The 16,988-nt window shown below is 41.6% G+C and overlaps 2 protein-coding genes across 3 annotated transcripts in view; one reads left to right on the top strand and one right to left on the bottom strand.

Moving 5' to 3' along the window:
- LOC115225106 overlaps positions 1-1,514 on the top strand; it is a 23,307-nt gene extending 21,793 nt beyond the window's left edge. The window contains exon 5 of one of the 2 annotated variants that reach the window (XM_029796032.2): positions 1,155-1,514. In XM_029796032.2, the coding sequence (XP_029651892.1) occupies positions 1,155-1,288 (134 nt within the window). In that variant the 3' untranslated portion in view covers positions 1,289-1,514. The remainder of the gene's footprint in view (positions 1-1,154) is intronic. The other variant, XM_029796033.2, reaches the window with a different exon arrangement.
- Positions 1-16,988, bottom strand: part of LOC118768153 — a 75,187-nt gene that overhangs the window by 10,048 nt on the left and 48,151 nt on the right. The gene's annotated exons all lie outside the window — the stretch shown is intronic.

The raw sequence follows: 16,988 nt of genomic DNA on the forward strand, positions 1-16,988 counted from the left end.
ATATACTCTCTTTACTCTTTTACTTGTTTCAGTCATTTGACTGCGGCCATGCTGGAGCACCGCCTTTAGTCGAGCAACTCGACCCCGGGACTTATTCTTTTTGTAAGCCCAGTACTTATTCTATCGGTCTCTTTTTACCGAACCGCTAAGTGACGGGGACGTAAACACACCAGCATCGGTTGTCAAGCAATGCTAGGGGGACAAACACAGACACAAACATATATACACACATACATACATATATATATATACATATATACGACAGGCTTCTTTCAGTTTCCGTCTACCAAATCCACTCACAAGGCTTTGGTCGGCCCGAGGCTATAGCAGAAGACACTTGCCCAAGATGCCACGCAGTGGGACTGAACCCGGAACCATGTGGTTGGTAAACAAGCTACTTACTACACAGCCACTCCTGTGCCTATATACGATGGGCTTCTTTCAGTTTCCGTCTACCAAATCCACTCACAAGGCTTTGGTCGGCCCGAGGCTATAGCAGAAGACACTTGCCCAAGATGCCACGCAGTGGGACTGAACCCGGAACCATGTGGTTGGTAAACAAGCTACTTACCACACAGCCACTCCTACGCCTTGTAATATGTCTTATTTATTTTATTTTTTTAATTTTATTTTATCTAGTTTCAGCTCATGGGCTGTGGCCATGCTGGGGCACCGCCATTTGGTGTTGCTACTTGGTTTTACTTCATGAATGCTTTTTAGCAATTGCCATTTGGTGCATGAGAGAGTTCGATGCAGCTGCCCTCATCTGCACCTCCTGCTGTGAAGTTGGTTCATCTGGGATACCTGACAGGAAGAGATCCAGTTTTATTTTAAAGACATCTGCATCCACCCCATGCAGGTCTCTCAGGTTCTTCGAGAGGATATTGAAGAGCTGTGGGCCTCGGAAGCCCAGGCTATCACAGTTTCTTGTCCTACATCTTGATGGCAAATTTGGAGTCCTTGGCACCACGCAGTGGCGCCCAGTTCTAGCATTTGTGTAACTCTCGATGCCAAATTTGGGACAAGTCCTTCCAGGATCTTCCAGATGTATATTATGGCATATCTTTCTCGCCTACGCTCTAAGGAACAGAGTCTTAATCTCTTGAGTCTTGAGTACCGTAATACTGAGAGTGGTTTATTGTTTATCTTTGTAGGTGATACACCTGAGGCATCCGATGATATCCAAATGAAATCGTTTGCAGGTGGTGCACAAGGAACCAGCAGCCTCAGAACCAAGTCCATCCTTGTCATTGGGATGATAACAGCCGTCATCATTTATACATTTTAAGAAATACCAGTAATAATCTCAAGTGCTGGAAGGACACTCCTTTGATATTTAATCCAGTGCTATGTGGGTAGGAAGCAAGCATTTTACCACATAACCATGCCTGCCACCTATAATTTAATAAATAAGAAATTTTATAAATTTGATTTTGATGTACACCAGCCTTGTTATAAACTTTTACTGTTTAAATTACTGCCACTCGATTTATGCTGTCAGCGTCATCGTCGAATCAACATCCAGTTTTCTAAAACCCCTGCTCTGACTTACATATGTCTAACTCAGAAAAGCAGGGGAAAATATTGGTCAGAATCTCTGTGGATGATGATGATGATGTTGATGATTTCTATTAAAATTCACTGTCAATTTCAAAAATAATGAAGAATTTAATTAAAAAGCCTTTCCCATAATTAAGTTCAGATTTGGAATATAAATTAAAAAGAACTTTGAAATGGAAGGTTATAATTTTGATAACTTCTAACTCTCTTGTATGAAATTTCCGTTTTTCTCTTAAAATATATTACCTATATTTCAATAAAGATTACGAAAATAACTTTGTCATTATTAATCTGGTGTTTGGATTATAGATTGCGCGCATGTGTGTGTGTGTGTGTGTGTGTGTGTGTGTGTGTGTGTGCGCATATACATACATATATATATATATATATATTACTCTTTTACTTGTTTCAGTCATTTGACTGCGGCCATGCTGGAGCACACCTTTAGTACTTATTCTATCGGTCTCTTTTTGCCGAACCGCTAAGTGACGGGACCGGAAACCTAAACACACCAGCATCGGTTGTGTCAAACAATGCTAGGGGGACAAACACAGACACACACACACACATATACATATATATATACATTATATACGACAGGCTTCTTTCAGTTTCCATCTACCAAATCCACTCACAAGGCATTGGTCGGCCGGGGCTATAGCAGAAGACACTTGCCCAAGATGCCACGCAGTGGGACTGAACCCGCAACCGTGTGGTTTGGTTAGCAAGCTACTTACCACACAGCCACTCCTGCATATGTACGTACCTACATCTCATGTATATATACATGCATATATGAGTACAGGACACCAAAAAAAACGTCGAACACAATGAGAAACGAAAACATAGACACAAACCAAGGAACTGGACATTTTTTTAAAAACAACAAAAAAAATAGAGTACAGGACATTAACACAAAGAAAAAATAAAACCCCTTCTTCAGTCGCCATGGTTTCATCTACTCTACGTTTAAAACCAAGGAACTGGACATTTTTTTAAACAACAAAAAAATAGAGTACAGGACAATTAAACACAAAGAAAAAAAAACCCCTTCTTCAGTCGCCATGGTTTCATCTACTCTACGTTTCGAAGGTGAAGGCGAGACGTATCTTCGAATAAGAAAATTTCCTTCCTGCGAAAAGCAAATCAAATAAAAGACAGTAACGACAGTACAAAATATAAACAGTAAAAAAGACAGGACAATGAGAGCGGGGGAGGACGATGAGGGGGAAAGAAAGGGGAATGGTTGTGAGAAGAACAAGTTAAGTTAAGGGAGGAAAGGAAATATATATTGAGGGGATGAGAGGTAATGGTGTCAGAAGACCCCCAAAGTGTCAGATAATGCTAAGTGCTATGGGCAGACTATAGTTAACCTCCAGGTTCGGTGATTATGCAAATGAGGAAAAGCTGTAAGAGCTTCTCTTTATAACTGTTCTGAAATCTTTCACAGCCTCGGGTTGTTTTCTCATTCTGTTAATTTTATATAATATTATATATATACACTACCGTCAGAAAATTAATTAGCACCCTTGATTTGCTCTTCACTCAAGGTATGTGCTGTCACCTAGTGGCCATATCTTGAACTATTTGCTTTGTTGCGAGTTCACACTGTTGCGCAGAAAACGATGACGTACTTTTTTGCAGAGCAGTTTTGAGAGTCTACAGCCTTATGATGTTGACATAGCAGGCCAACAAATTGGAGTGCGGATGCAGACAAATCTTCCTTGTTTAATAGATATAGGTAGTGCCTCGCAAGGACCGAAATCACACCATACTAAGTTTTCTCATCGCGTAAGACATTTTGAACAGCTCATATTTGTTTGCAGAGCAGTTTGAGAGTCTACAGCCTTATGATGTTTGACATAGCAGTGCAACAAATTGGAGTGCGGATGCAGACAACTCTTCCTTTGTTTAATAGATATAGGTAGTGCTCGCAAGGACCGAAATCACCACCATACTAAGTTTTCTCATCGCGTAAGACTTTTTGAACAGCTCATAGGTTAATTGATTTAACCTATTTAATGTAGAAATTTGAGAAGTGCTAATTAATTTCTGACGCAAGTGTATATTATAAAATGGTAAAAACGGTAAGATACACAAGAAGAAAAGAGACCTCATATTATGTAAATAGAGGAAATTTATCTGCAAAATGACACGTGACAATTATTCATAGCCAAGATGAATAATTGTCACGTGTCATTTTACAGATATATATATCTGTCTTTGGCTGCTATTTCTAAATTTTCAGTATGTGGTGAAGCAACTTGTTGATAAACCCTTAATTATTTTATAATTATATATATATATAATATATATATTATATATATATACTAGCAGTATCGCCCGGCATTGCTATATAAGCATTTTTAGAGATGTAAGGTATAATAGCCATCCCAATATGGCTAACCACAAAGGGGTGTGTAGTTAGGAATCTAGATCATAGGAGACCGACCACAACTTCACTTTTATATATAAGATTATATATATAGTATATATATATATAGTGGGTGTGTGGTAAAGTAGCTTGCTTACCGAACCACATGGTTCCGGGTTCAGTCCCACTGTGTTGCCACCTTGGGTAAGTGTTTTCTACTATAGCCTCGGGCCGACCAAGCCTAGTGAGTGGATTTGGTAGATGGAAACTGAAAGAAGCCTGTCGTATATATGTATGTATAATATAGTGTTCGTGTGTCTGTGTTTGTCAACCAATGCTGGTGTATTTACGTTCCTCACTTAGCGGTTCGGCAAAAAGAGACCGATAGAATAAGTACTAGCTTACAAAGAATAAGTCCTGGGGTCAATTTGCTCGACTAAAGGGCGGTGCTCCAAATGACTGAATCAAGTCAAAGAGTATATATATATATTGTTGTATTTAGGAATGGTCATTTTGCCAGTTTAGCCAATAATGACCATTCCTAAATACAACAACATCTGTTCAACACCATTTCCATACATCAAAAATCTTGCAAACAAATATATAAACGTAATATATATATGCTTGTGTGTATGTAATATTCGTTATGTATATATATATATATATATATATATATATATATATATATGTGTATATATATATATATGTGTATATAATATATATAATATATACTATATATATATCTATAGTGTATATATATATATGTGTATTGTATTATATATATATATATAATATATATATATATATATATATATATAATATATGAGTGTGTGTGTGTGTGTATATATAGATATTCGTTAGTGCAGAATTCCGGGTGGAGGTTGGGGTCCACCAAGGCTCAGTCCTCACCCCCTCCTATTTAATCATAGTCCTCCAGGCAATAACGGAGGAATTCAAGACAGGATGCCCCTGGGAGCTCCTCTATGCTGATGACCTTGCTGCTCTAATTGCTGAAGAAGCACTATCGGAACTCGAGAGAATTTCAGGCATGAAGCAAGGATTAGAGGGCAGCAATGTCAAAGGAAAGCTAACTAGGTATATAGTTTTTTGTATGTGGCAGATGCTCTGGTGCAATAAACATTGCAAATGTGCAGAGACCATCTTCCGCCACATTCCACAGGAGAAAACTTGAATATAGTTGATAGTTTCTGTTACCTAGGTGACCAAGTCAGTAGCGGGGGTAGTGTGGCCGAAAGTGATCTGCTAGAGTAAGAAATAGCCTGGCAAGTTCAGAGAGCTCTTACCCTCTGCTGGTGACAAAAGGTGTCCTCGCTCAGATTAAAAGGCAGACTGTATGACGCATGTGTGCGAACAGCCCATGCTACATGGCAGTGAACATGGATATGCGAAGCGCACAAGAAATGAAGCCAGTATGCTCCTTTGGATGTGTAATGTCAGTGTTCATACCCGACAGAGTGTAATGCCTTAGGAGAAAAGTTGGACCTAAGAAGCATCAGATGTTTTGTGCAAGAGAGGCGTCTACGCTGGTATGGACACGTAGTAAGAATGGATGAAGATAGTTTGTGGTGAAAAAGTGCCACACCTAGCATTTGAGGGAACCTGTGGAAGAGGTAGACACAGGAAAAACCTGGGACGAGGTGGTGAAGAACGACCTTCGCTCTTTAGGTCTCACCGAGGAAATGACCAGAGACCGAGACCTTGGAAGTATGCTCGTGCGTGAGAAGACCCGCAGGACACATGAGGCCATTTACCCATGGCCCCTACCTGGGACGTAGTCAGTCCACCTGTGCATACCTTCCTTCTTGGGACACATAACTCTACTTGTGAGACCTGTTGAGACAAGTGAAAATCAAAAATCAAAGAATCAAATCAAAATCGATCATCATCAATGGAATTTGTAGTTTTGTGGTACCAGTGCTGGTGGCACATAAGTGAAGCCATCTGAACGTGGCTGTAGCCAGTACCACATCGACAGGCCTCCGTGCTGGTGGCACGTAACAAACACCATCCGAGCGTGGCCGTTCACCAGCCTCGTCTGGCACCTGAGTCGGTGGTACATAAAAAGCACCCACTACACTCACGGAGTGGTTGGCGTTAGGAAGGGCATCCAGCTGTAGAAACATTGCCAGATCAGACTGGGCCTGGTGCAGCCTTCGGGCTCCCTAGACCCCAGTGAACCATCCAACCCATGCCAGCATGGAAAGCGGACTTAAATGATGATGATATGATGATGATGATGAATATATATATATAGATTATATATAAGATATATATTATGTTCGTTTATGTGTGTGTTTTCCAACAACCCCCCACCGTCACTTGTCAAGTGGTGTCAGTAAATATTTATAGGTCCATAACTTAAGGAAAAGCAATAGATAAAATAAATGCCCAGCTAACAAAGAATAAGTCCTGGGATCGATTTCTCCAACTGATCCCATTGTTCAAGAAGTTCCTCCCTCCCGCCGGTTCACCCAAGTGTCAAGACATCAACAGCCGAGTGCCACATCATCATTGCGACACTGGTGGCATTTCCATACTGGTTCTCAGGCAAGTGGTTGTTTTTTTTCTTTTTTGTTTATGTTGGAGGAACAGATGAAGGGCCAAACCATTAGGGGCTAGACTTCCTTTTGTACCCCCAACCCTGCTTTATCTCTTTTTACTCTTTTACTTGTTTCAGTCATTTGACGCGGCCATGCTGGAGCACCGCCTTTAGTCGAGCAAATCGACACCCAGGTCTTATTCTTTGCAAGCCTAGTACTTATTCTATCGGTCTCTTTTGCCGAACCGCTAAGTAATGCGGAGGTAACCACACCAGCATCGGTGTGTCAAGCGATGTTGGGGGGACAAACACAGACACACAAACATACACACACACACACATACACATATGTATACATATATACGACGGGCTTCTTTCAGTTTCCGTCTACCAAATCCACTCACAAGGCTTGTTAGGCCCAAGGCTAGTAGTGAAGACACTTGCCCAAGGTGCCACGCAGTGGGACTGAACCCGGAACCATGTGGTTGGTAAGCAAACTTCTTACCACACAGCCACTCCTGCGCCTATATATATATATATATATATATATACGATGGGCTTCTTTTCAGTTTCTGTCTACCAAATCCACTCACAAGGCTTTGTTAGGCCCAAGGCTATAGTAGAAGACACTTGCCCAAGGTGCCATGCAGTGGGACTGAACCCGGAACCATGTGGTTGGTAAGCAAACTTCTTACTACACAGCCACTCCTGCGCCTATATATATATATATATATATATATAATATATACGATGGCTTCTTTTCAGTTTCCGTCTACCAAATCTACTCACAAGGTTTGGTCGGCCCGAGGCTATAGTAGAAGACACTTGCTCAAGGTGACACGCAGTGGGACTGAACCCAGAACTATGTGGTAAGCAAGCTATTTACCACAAAGCCACTCCTACGCCTTTATTTATTTATTTTTACAGAGAACCGCCGTTTTCGGGTACGGAGATACGATTCTGCAAAAAGGAAAAAAAAAAAAAAAGGAAAAATTCGAAATTTCTTTCCTCAATTTGATGATGATGATGATGATGATGACTCTTAATTAGATATCTTAATTAGATATAATTTTTGTGTTTTTTCAGGTTTAGAAAATATTTTCACAGATCATGGACATTCTGAAGTTCTTTTGTTGTTTGTCTGCATTATTTTGTAAGTTTTTATTATTCTTTTTCTCTTCATAATTCACTCTTGTTAATTACCCCTATACAGGTGAAACAAATCTGGAATAGGTCCTACATCAATTGGGTTTTCCCTGTTTTGATGGGGACTTTTCAAATGGTTTTTTTTTTCATAAGACACTTAAGCCTTTCGTCACTGTATTTATTTTGAGATGCTCTGTGTTTCTTTCAATTATTTTAAATATTACAAAGAATTTAGTAAAATAACTTAGTTATCATTAAGCTAGTGTTAGGAACATAAATTGTGACTAAGATTTAGTGGTATGTTTTGATGCAAAACTTATGAAAAGACATTTGTACTACAGACGCAGAGCTGGTTTTGGCCAGGTTGGTAACAAAAGGGTCAAAGATGATAGAAGAAAGCTTTTTATGAAAAAAGCAATTTTTGAAAATTTATTAAAAAAAAAATTGGTTGTCTCACATACTACATAGACAGCACATACATACCTCCACAAGATGAAACATGAGATTTGTCAGTATTAATATGTGTGTAATAACGAAATTGTTTCTACACTACCGTCAGAAATTAATTAGCACCCTTGATTTGCTCTTCACTCAAGGTATGTGCTGTCACCTAGTGGCCATATCTTGAACTATTGCTTTGTTGCGAGTTCACTGTTGCGCAGAACGATGACGTAACTTTGTTTGCAGAGCAGTTTGAGAGTCTACAGCCTTATGATGTTGACATAGCAGTGCAACAACAACAACTTGGAGTGCGGATGCAGACAAATCTTCCTTTGTTTAATAGATATAGGTAGCGCCTCGCAAGGACCGAAATCACACCATAGTAAGTTTTCTCATCGCGTAAGACGTTTTGAACAGCTCATAGGTTAATTGATTTAACCTATTTAATGTAGAAATTTGAGAAGTGCTAATTAATTTCTGATGCAAGTGTACATTAACCTTTGATGTAATAATATACACACACTAAAATATATACTCTTTACTCTTTTACTTCTTTCAGTCATTTGACTGCGGCTATGCTGGAGCACCGCCTTTAGTCGAGCAAATCGCCCCAGGCTTATTCTTTGTAAGCCCAGTACTAAGTTACGGGGACGTAAACACACCAGCATCAGTTGTCAAGCAATGCTAGAGGGACAAACACAGACACACAAACATATATATATATATATATATATATATATATATATATACATATATACGACGGGCTCCTTTCAGTTTCCGTCTACCAAATCCACTCACAACGCTTTGGTCGGCCCGGGGCTATAGCAGAAGACACCTGCCCAAGATGCCACGCAGTGGGTGAAAAGTACCTGTCAAAACAGAGATAGACCAATTTATGTGGGTGCCCTATTCCAGACCTCTGTCAAATGGCAGACTGACAAATAAACCTTTACCGAAAAGGATTTTGCCATGGTTTTCGAGGGCTTAGTGCAAAAAAAAAAAGAAGAAAAAAAGGGGCTAAAATCGGTCTGGGGCTGGGTAGAGAAGGGATTGAGGTGAAACAAAATGTATTTTCAAATATTCATTTTTTCCTAAAAAGACACCCCTACCTCAGACATTTACAAGGCAAAGGTGACGAAGAGGATTTGGAAAGCTCCTCTCAAAATAAATACAATCTAACCCTTGTGGAGATCCTGATCAGAAACTCTGCCAATGAAATAGCCTTTTTCCTTCTAATGTAATGTTAATTTATTCACATTATTTTGAATGATTTCATCTTAAAATCAAACATTTTTGTTTTCATCTTTTACAGGTTTGACGAGTGCAAAAGGTTATCGTATCCATCAAAATGGTAAATGGATTAACAAAACTTCTTCCCCTTTTAAACTAGACATTACCTGATCTTTTCCGTTTGACCGGCAGTTTTTAAAAATAATTTCCACGTAACTAAACACTTTTAAACTTCGTATACTGGTAGAATGTTTTATAAAACATCTTTTCTCTTGGCTTTATCGAGAAAATTCTATAATTGTAAGATATTTGTTGTTTTTTCCCTTCAATTTCTGCAATTTCAACCAATCAATGACGTCTATTGAGGCGAAAACATTCTGTGCCGTATGAATATGTCCCTCGTTTAAGAAACAGATTGAGTTTATTTACATTTCTGAAGAAGAAAAGATACCCCCACCCCTAAAACAGATTGAAATGCAATAGATCGATACTAGGGTCATAATTATGGGTGACAATTTCATATGACACTGCTAGAAAAAACTGGCATTCAAACAGAAAAGATCCCATTACCTTTTCAGTTCTGTCTTCTATTTCTTTCTCTTAATTCAAAGCTTTTAGTCACTGTTTTGCTTTTGGTTTCTTTAAAGTTTTTATTCTGACCATCGAGAAGGGCTAAAGAGCCAGAAATACACATTGAGGAAACACTAGAGCAGCGGGTTTCAACCAGGGTCAAGATGGCTTGTGGGGGTACTTATAAAATGGCCACCTTCAATCTTGCCATGGATCCAACAAACCACAGCATTGTGGCAGGCTCCATTCCAGGCATTGGCAAGGTTTCGATTTCTTGATGACCTTCCTAACACTGACCCCTTTACAAAGTGTGGTGGGTGCATTTTTTTTTATTACTGCACCACCACTGAATTGGTTTCCATTTCTCTGGGATTATGATTGTCTTTCTAAAGAGGATTAGGGTTATCATGTTTATCCTCCGTCATTCAAGGTCCACGTTCCATGCTGGCATCATTGACCCCTTTTCGGTCCCTATCATTTTACAGTGCCCTGGAGCCTTTTTTTGCACATAACTGGCCCCTAGTGAAGTCACTAAATAACGGGAAAAGGCAAAGGAAGAGGAAGGAAACAAACCTTTACTGAAGAGCATAGTAGAGAAGGAGATGGCCTTATGTCAGTAGTTGAGAGGTATACCAGGTATGATAGATAGACAGGTGAGCTGGCAGAATCGTTAGCACCCTGGGTGAAAGGCTTACCGGTATTTCGTCTGCCGTTACGTTGTGAGTTCAAATCCCGCCGAGGTCGACTTTGCCTTTCATCCTTTCGGGATCGATAAATTAAGTACCAGTTACGCACTGGGGTCGATGTAATCGACTTAATACCTATGTCTGTCCTTGTTTGTTTCCTCTATGTTTAGCCCCTTGTGGGTACTAAAGAAATAGGTATTTCGTCTGCCGTTATGTTGTGAGTTCAAATTCCGCCGAGGTCGACTTTGCCTTTCATCCTTTCGGGATCGATAAATTAAGTACCAGTTACGCACTGGGGTCGATGTAATCGACTTAATACCTACGTCTGTCCTTGTTTGTCTCCTCTATGTTTAGCCCCTTGTGGACAATAAAGAAATATATATATTATCATTTGTTTCCAGTTCACTGTGTAAAACATGTCCAGGGGTCGATATAATCCACTTAATCCATTTGTCTGTCCTCATTTAGCCCCTTATGGGTAGTAAAGAAAGGGTATGATAGAAGGACAGGAACCCGTGTCTTACTGCAGTGACCCTGCATTATATAAGGGTGGGCGGGAGTGAGTGGATAGGGACATGGTTTAATCAGGGGTACACCCATGTCTGATGAAGTTATGTTCCAGTAAACATAAATCTCATTAAATTAAAACTCATTAGGCTGAGTGTAATAAGATGTCTAATTTCTTTTGATGGTCTCTATTGCACATTTTCCCTTTTAATTTCCAGGGGCAAAAACTATTAACCCTTTAGCGTTCAGATTATTCAGTCAAATGTAATCCTTTTTTATTCTCAATGTTTTGGATTAATCATGGATTATCTCATAGCTTTGAGATTTCAATGATGTGATGCTTTATTTCCAGAATGACATTGTAGGTTAGATGGGAGAGGTCAGATATGGCTAGTTTGAACATCAGACAAGTAGAGTACTTGGATCTGATATCACTAGGCACCATCCGAGCGTGATCGTTGCCAGAGCAGCCAACTGGCTCCGTGCCAGTGGTACGTAAAAGGGCACCATTCGAGCGTGATCTTTACCAATGTCGCCTTACTGGCACCTGTGTCGGTGGCACGTGTAAAAAGATTCGAGCAAGGTCTTTGCCAGATAATGTTCCTTCAAAATATACAAAAAATTCAGGTCACCCGGCCGACTAGCTCTCTTGCTTCATTGAAGCACTCAGCCAGTTCCAGGCAAGACCACAATTCCCGATCCTGCACAGATCGCTATCCCATAGGACCTCCGCAGCCACCTGCGAAGGCCACTCAGGGTCCTCCGTGCAGGACCAAAGTCCCTCCCATTGGCCTCTCCTTTTCATTTTTCTTATCTCATTTTCAATGGTTCCTCCTTTGTGGAAGAGGACCACACATTTATCCTCCGGCGGCACGCCCGCCTGAGGAGGCTTGGAAGACGCCGTCCGCGTGTTACAATCCGCCGCCGGCATTCCGTTTCTCTTTTTTCTTTTTTTTCCCTGGGCCGCGGGAGGGTGAGGTTCCTGTGGTGTACACAACGGGTCCTCTTTTTCTCCCGCAGCTCCCGGGGTCTTTCGGTGGGTCACCATTGTTGCCTGCCTTTCTTTTACGTTTTGAGGATGTAACAACCTCCTCATCACTCTTCTGTTTCTCCCCCACTCTCCAACTACTTATCACACAGCCACTCATGCGCCTATATATATATATATATATATAAACAATGGGCTTCTTTCAGTTTCCATCTATCAAATCCACTCACAAGGCTTTGGTTGGCCTGAGGCTACAGTAGAAGACACTTGCCCAAGGTGCCACGCAGTGGGACTGAACCCGGAACCATGTGGTTGGTAAACAAGCTACTTACCACACAGCCACTCCTGCACCTATATATATATATACATATAAACAATGGGCTTCTTTCAGTTTCCATCTATCAAATCCACTCACAAGCTTTGGTCGGCCTGAGGCTACAGTAGAAGACACTTGCCCAAGGTGCCACGCAGTGGGACTGAACCCGGAACCATGTGGTTGGTAAACAAGCTACTTACCACACAGCCACTCCTGCGCCTATATATATATATATATAAACAATGGGCTTCTTTCAGTTTCCATCTATCAAATCCACTCAAGAGCCTTTGAAACACACAAGTGTGTATGTATATACACACACACACACACACAATGGGCTTCTTTCAATTTCCATCTAGAAAATCCACTCACAAGCCTGATGCTGTAGTAGAAGACACTTTCCCAAGGTGCTCTGCAGTGGGACTGAACCCAAAACCGTATGATTGAAACGCAAACTTCTTAACTGATTTCTTTATTTCAGCACCTGCTGTTCTCAATAGAAAGCTCATCCTTACGATAACAACACCCGATATGAAACGACCGGTGGTTTGGAAGTGCGGCTATTATAAATATCAATGTAACATGATATGCGCTGATGGCCCTAACTATAAAGTGAGACATACTGGAGATACCGCCATACTTTGGATCAGAAAAATAACTAAGAATTGTTCGACTTGGAAATTTGAAGATGGCAACCATAATGTTGGAAAAATTGATTTGGAGATAAAGAGTAAGGAAATGATTTATAATAATTTCTTTATTAACCACAGAGGGCTAACACAAAGCAAAACATTCGGGGGGGGGGGTCCAGTGTGGGTTTTAGCATGGAAAAAGTCATACAAAGAATAAAAGAAAGTCAAAGTAAGATCCCTGATAGTTTGGGGACTTTCAAGGGCTACACGTAAAGAAAGCCCACAAAATCCATGGTCCCCCTGATCACCAAGGTGGATGCCCTCTCCCAGTCTTTCCTCTCCAATATACAGGTACACTCTGAGAGAAGGCCCATTCACTCAGGTAATGCTCACCTCTCTCACCCACCTTTCAACAAAACTGCTTGGAAGCCAGCACTTACCTCTCCACCCTGATTTTCCTCTTCAAGTGAAACCTGAAAAAGTTTATTAGGGTTTTGACAAAATGGCAATTGCTGGTCTTCAGCGCTTTCAGACATGTCCATCACACGATCCCTTTTGCAATGGCAACTAGTCACACAGGAGAAAGCCCAAAAAATCCATGGTCCCCCTGACCACCAGGGTGGATACCCTCTCCCAGTCTTTTCTCTCCAATATACAGGTACACTCTGAGAGAAGGCCCATTCACTCAGGTAATGCTCACCTCTCTCACCCACCTTTCAACAAACTGCTTGGAAGCCAGCACTTACCTCTCCACCCTGATTTTGCTCTTCAAGTGAAACCTGATAAAGTTTATTAGGGTTTTGACAAAATGGCAGTTGCTGGTCTTCAGCGCTTTCAGACATGTCCATCACATGATCCCTTTTGCAATGGCAACTAGTTACACAGGGAGAAAGCCCACAAAATCCATGGTACCCCTGACCACCAGGGTGGATGCCCTCTCCCAGTCTACAGGTGCACACTCAGGCAACGCTCACCTCTCTCACCCATCTTCAGCCCTTTCAGACATGTCCATCACACGATCCCTTTTGCAATGGCAACTAGTCACACAGGGAGAAAGCCCACAAAATCCATGGTCTCCCTGACCACCAGGGTGGATGCCCTCTCCCAGTCTACAGGTGCACACTCAGGCAACGCTCACCTCTCTCACCCATCTATCAAGAAACTGCAATGGAAGCCAGCACTTCCACCCTTACTTTTCTCTTTATCCTTATTTGTCTCTTCTTCAAACCTGAAAAAGATTATTTGAGCTTCAACAAAAGGACAACTGCTGGTCATCAGCCCTTTCAGACATGTCTACCACATGATCCCTTTTGCAATGGCAACTAGTCACACAGGGAGAAGCCCACAAAATCCATGGTCCCCCTGACCACCAGGGTGGATGCCCTCTCCCAGTCTACAGGTGCACACTCAGGCAACGCTCACCTCTCTCACCCATCTATCAAGAAACTGCAATGGAAGCCAGCACTTCCACCCTTATTTTTCTCTTTATCCTTATTAATTAACATTAACATGATATTTTGATGAAAGGTTTTAATTTAGCTCACTTTAAATTAGGGAATTTTCACTATGGAAACAAGGGCAGTCTTGAGCAAGTTGATATGAAGAGTGTATATAAATGATATGTTTTATTGTTTATCTTTGTGTGTGATATGACACCAATATCTGTGGCATATGATGATATCACATTGAAATCTTTTGCAGGTGGAGCACACGGAACCAGCAGCCTCAGAAACAAGTCCATCCTTGTCATTGGGATGATAACTGCCGTCATCATTTAAATATTTTAAGAAATACCAGTAATAATCTCAGGTGCTGGAAGGACACTCCTTTGATATTTAGTCCAGTGCTATGTGGGTAGGAAGCAAGCATTTTACCACATAACCATGCCTGCCACCTATAATTTAATAAATAAGAAATTTTATAAATTTGATTTTGATGTACACCAGCCTTGTTATAAACTTTTACTGTTTAAATTACTGCCACTCGATTTATGCTGTCAGCGTCATCGTCGAATCAACATCCAGGTTTCTAAAACCCGGAAGCTGAAAGAAGCCCGCCATGCGTCTGTGTTTGTCCGCCCCAACATCGCTTGACAACCGGTGCTGGTGTGTTTACGTTCCCGTAACAAAGAATAAGTTCTGGGGTCGATTTGATCGACTAAAGGCGGTGCTCCAAATGACTGAAACAAGTAAAAGAGTATATATATATCTCTTACTTGTTTCAGTCATTTGACTGCGGCCATGCTGGAGCACCGCCTTTAGTCAAGCAACTCGACCCCGAGACTCATTCTCTGTAAGCTCAGTACTTATTCTATCAGTCTCTTTTGCCGAACCGCTAAGTGACAGGGACGTAAACACACCAGCATCGGTTGTCAAGCAATGCTAGGGGGACAAACACAAACACAAACGCACACATACATACATATATATATATACACATGTACGACAGGCTTCTTTCAGTTTCCGTCTACCAAATCCACTCACAAGGCTTTGGTCGGCCCGAGGCTATAGCAGAAGGCACTTGTCCAAGATGCCACGCAGTGGGACTGAACCCGGAACTATGTGGTTAGTAAACAAGCTACTTACTACACAGCCACTCCTGTGCCTATATACGATGGGCTTCTTTCAGTTTCCGTCTACCAAATCCACTCACAAGGCTTTGGTCGGCCTGAGGCTATAGCAGAAGACACTTGCCCAAGGTGCCATGCAGTGGGACTGAACCCGGAACCATGTGGTTGGTAAGCAAGCTACTTACCACACGGCCACTCCTGCGCCTATATATTCTTTTAGGTGTGTGTTTTCCCCTACCCCCATTCCTACCGTCACTTGTCAAGCTGTGTTAGTATGTTTATATACCCATGATCTTGACCGATAAAATAAATGCCAGGCTAACAAAGAATAAGTCCTGGGATTGATTTCTCCAACTGATCCCATTGTTCAAGAAGTCTCCCTCCTGCTGTTCACCCAAGTGTCAAGACATCAACAGCCGAGTGCCACATCATCATTGCCACACTGGTGGCATTTCCATACTGGTTCTCAGGCAAGTGGTTGTTTTTTTCTTTTTTGTTTATGTTGGAGGAACAGATGAAGGGCCAAACCATTAGGGGCTAGACTTCCTTTTCTACCTCCAACCCTGCTTTATCTCTTTTTACTCTTTTACTTGTTTCAGTCATTTGACTGCGGCCATGCTGGAGCACCGCCTTTAGTCGAGCAAATCGATCCCCAGGTCTTATTCTTTGTAAGCCCAGTACTTATTCTATCGGTCTCTTTTGCCGAACCGCTTAGTTACGGGGACGTAAACACACCAGCATCGGTTGTCATGCAATGCTAGGGGGCGACAAACACAGACACACAAACATATACACATACGTATACATATATACGACGGGCTTCTTTCAGTTTCCGTTTACCAAATCCACTCACAAGACTTTGGTCGGCCCGAGGCTATAGTAGAAGACACTTGCCCAAGGTGCCACGCAGTGGGACTGAACCCGGAACCATGTGGTTGGTAAGCAAGCTGCTTACCACACAGCCACTCCTGCACCTATATACATATACGACGGGCTTCTTTCAGTTTCCGTTTACCAAATCCACTCACAAGACTTTGGTCGGCCCGAGGCTATAGTAGAAGACACTTGCCCAAGGTGCCACGCAGTGGGACTGAACCCGGAACCATGTGGTTGGTAAGCAAGCTGCTTACCACACAGCCACTCCTGCACCTATATACATATACGACGGGCTTCTTTCAGTTTCCGTTTACCAAATCCACTCACAAGACTTTGGTCGGCCCGAGGCTATAGTAGAAGACACTTGCCCAAGGTGCCACGCAGTGGGACTGAACCCGGAACCATGTGGTTGGTAAGCAAGCTACTTACCACACAGCCACTCCTACGCCTTTATTTATTTATTTTTTACAGAAACCCCCTTTTCGGGTACGGTGATTACGAAGCTGGAAAAAAAAAGAAAGGCAAAATTCAGC

Source organism: Octopus sinensis, linkage group LG27 (assembly GCF_006345805.1).
Source record: "Octopus sinensis linkage group LG27, ASM634580v1, whole genome shotgun sequence".
Classification (NCBI taxonomy): domain Eukaryota; kingdom Metazoa; phylum Mollusca; class Cephalopoda; order Octopoda; family Octopodidae; genus Octopus; species Octopus sinensis.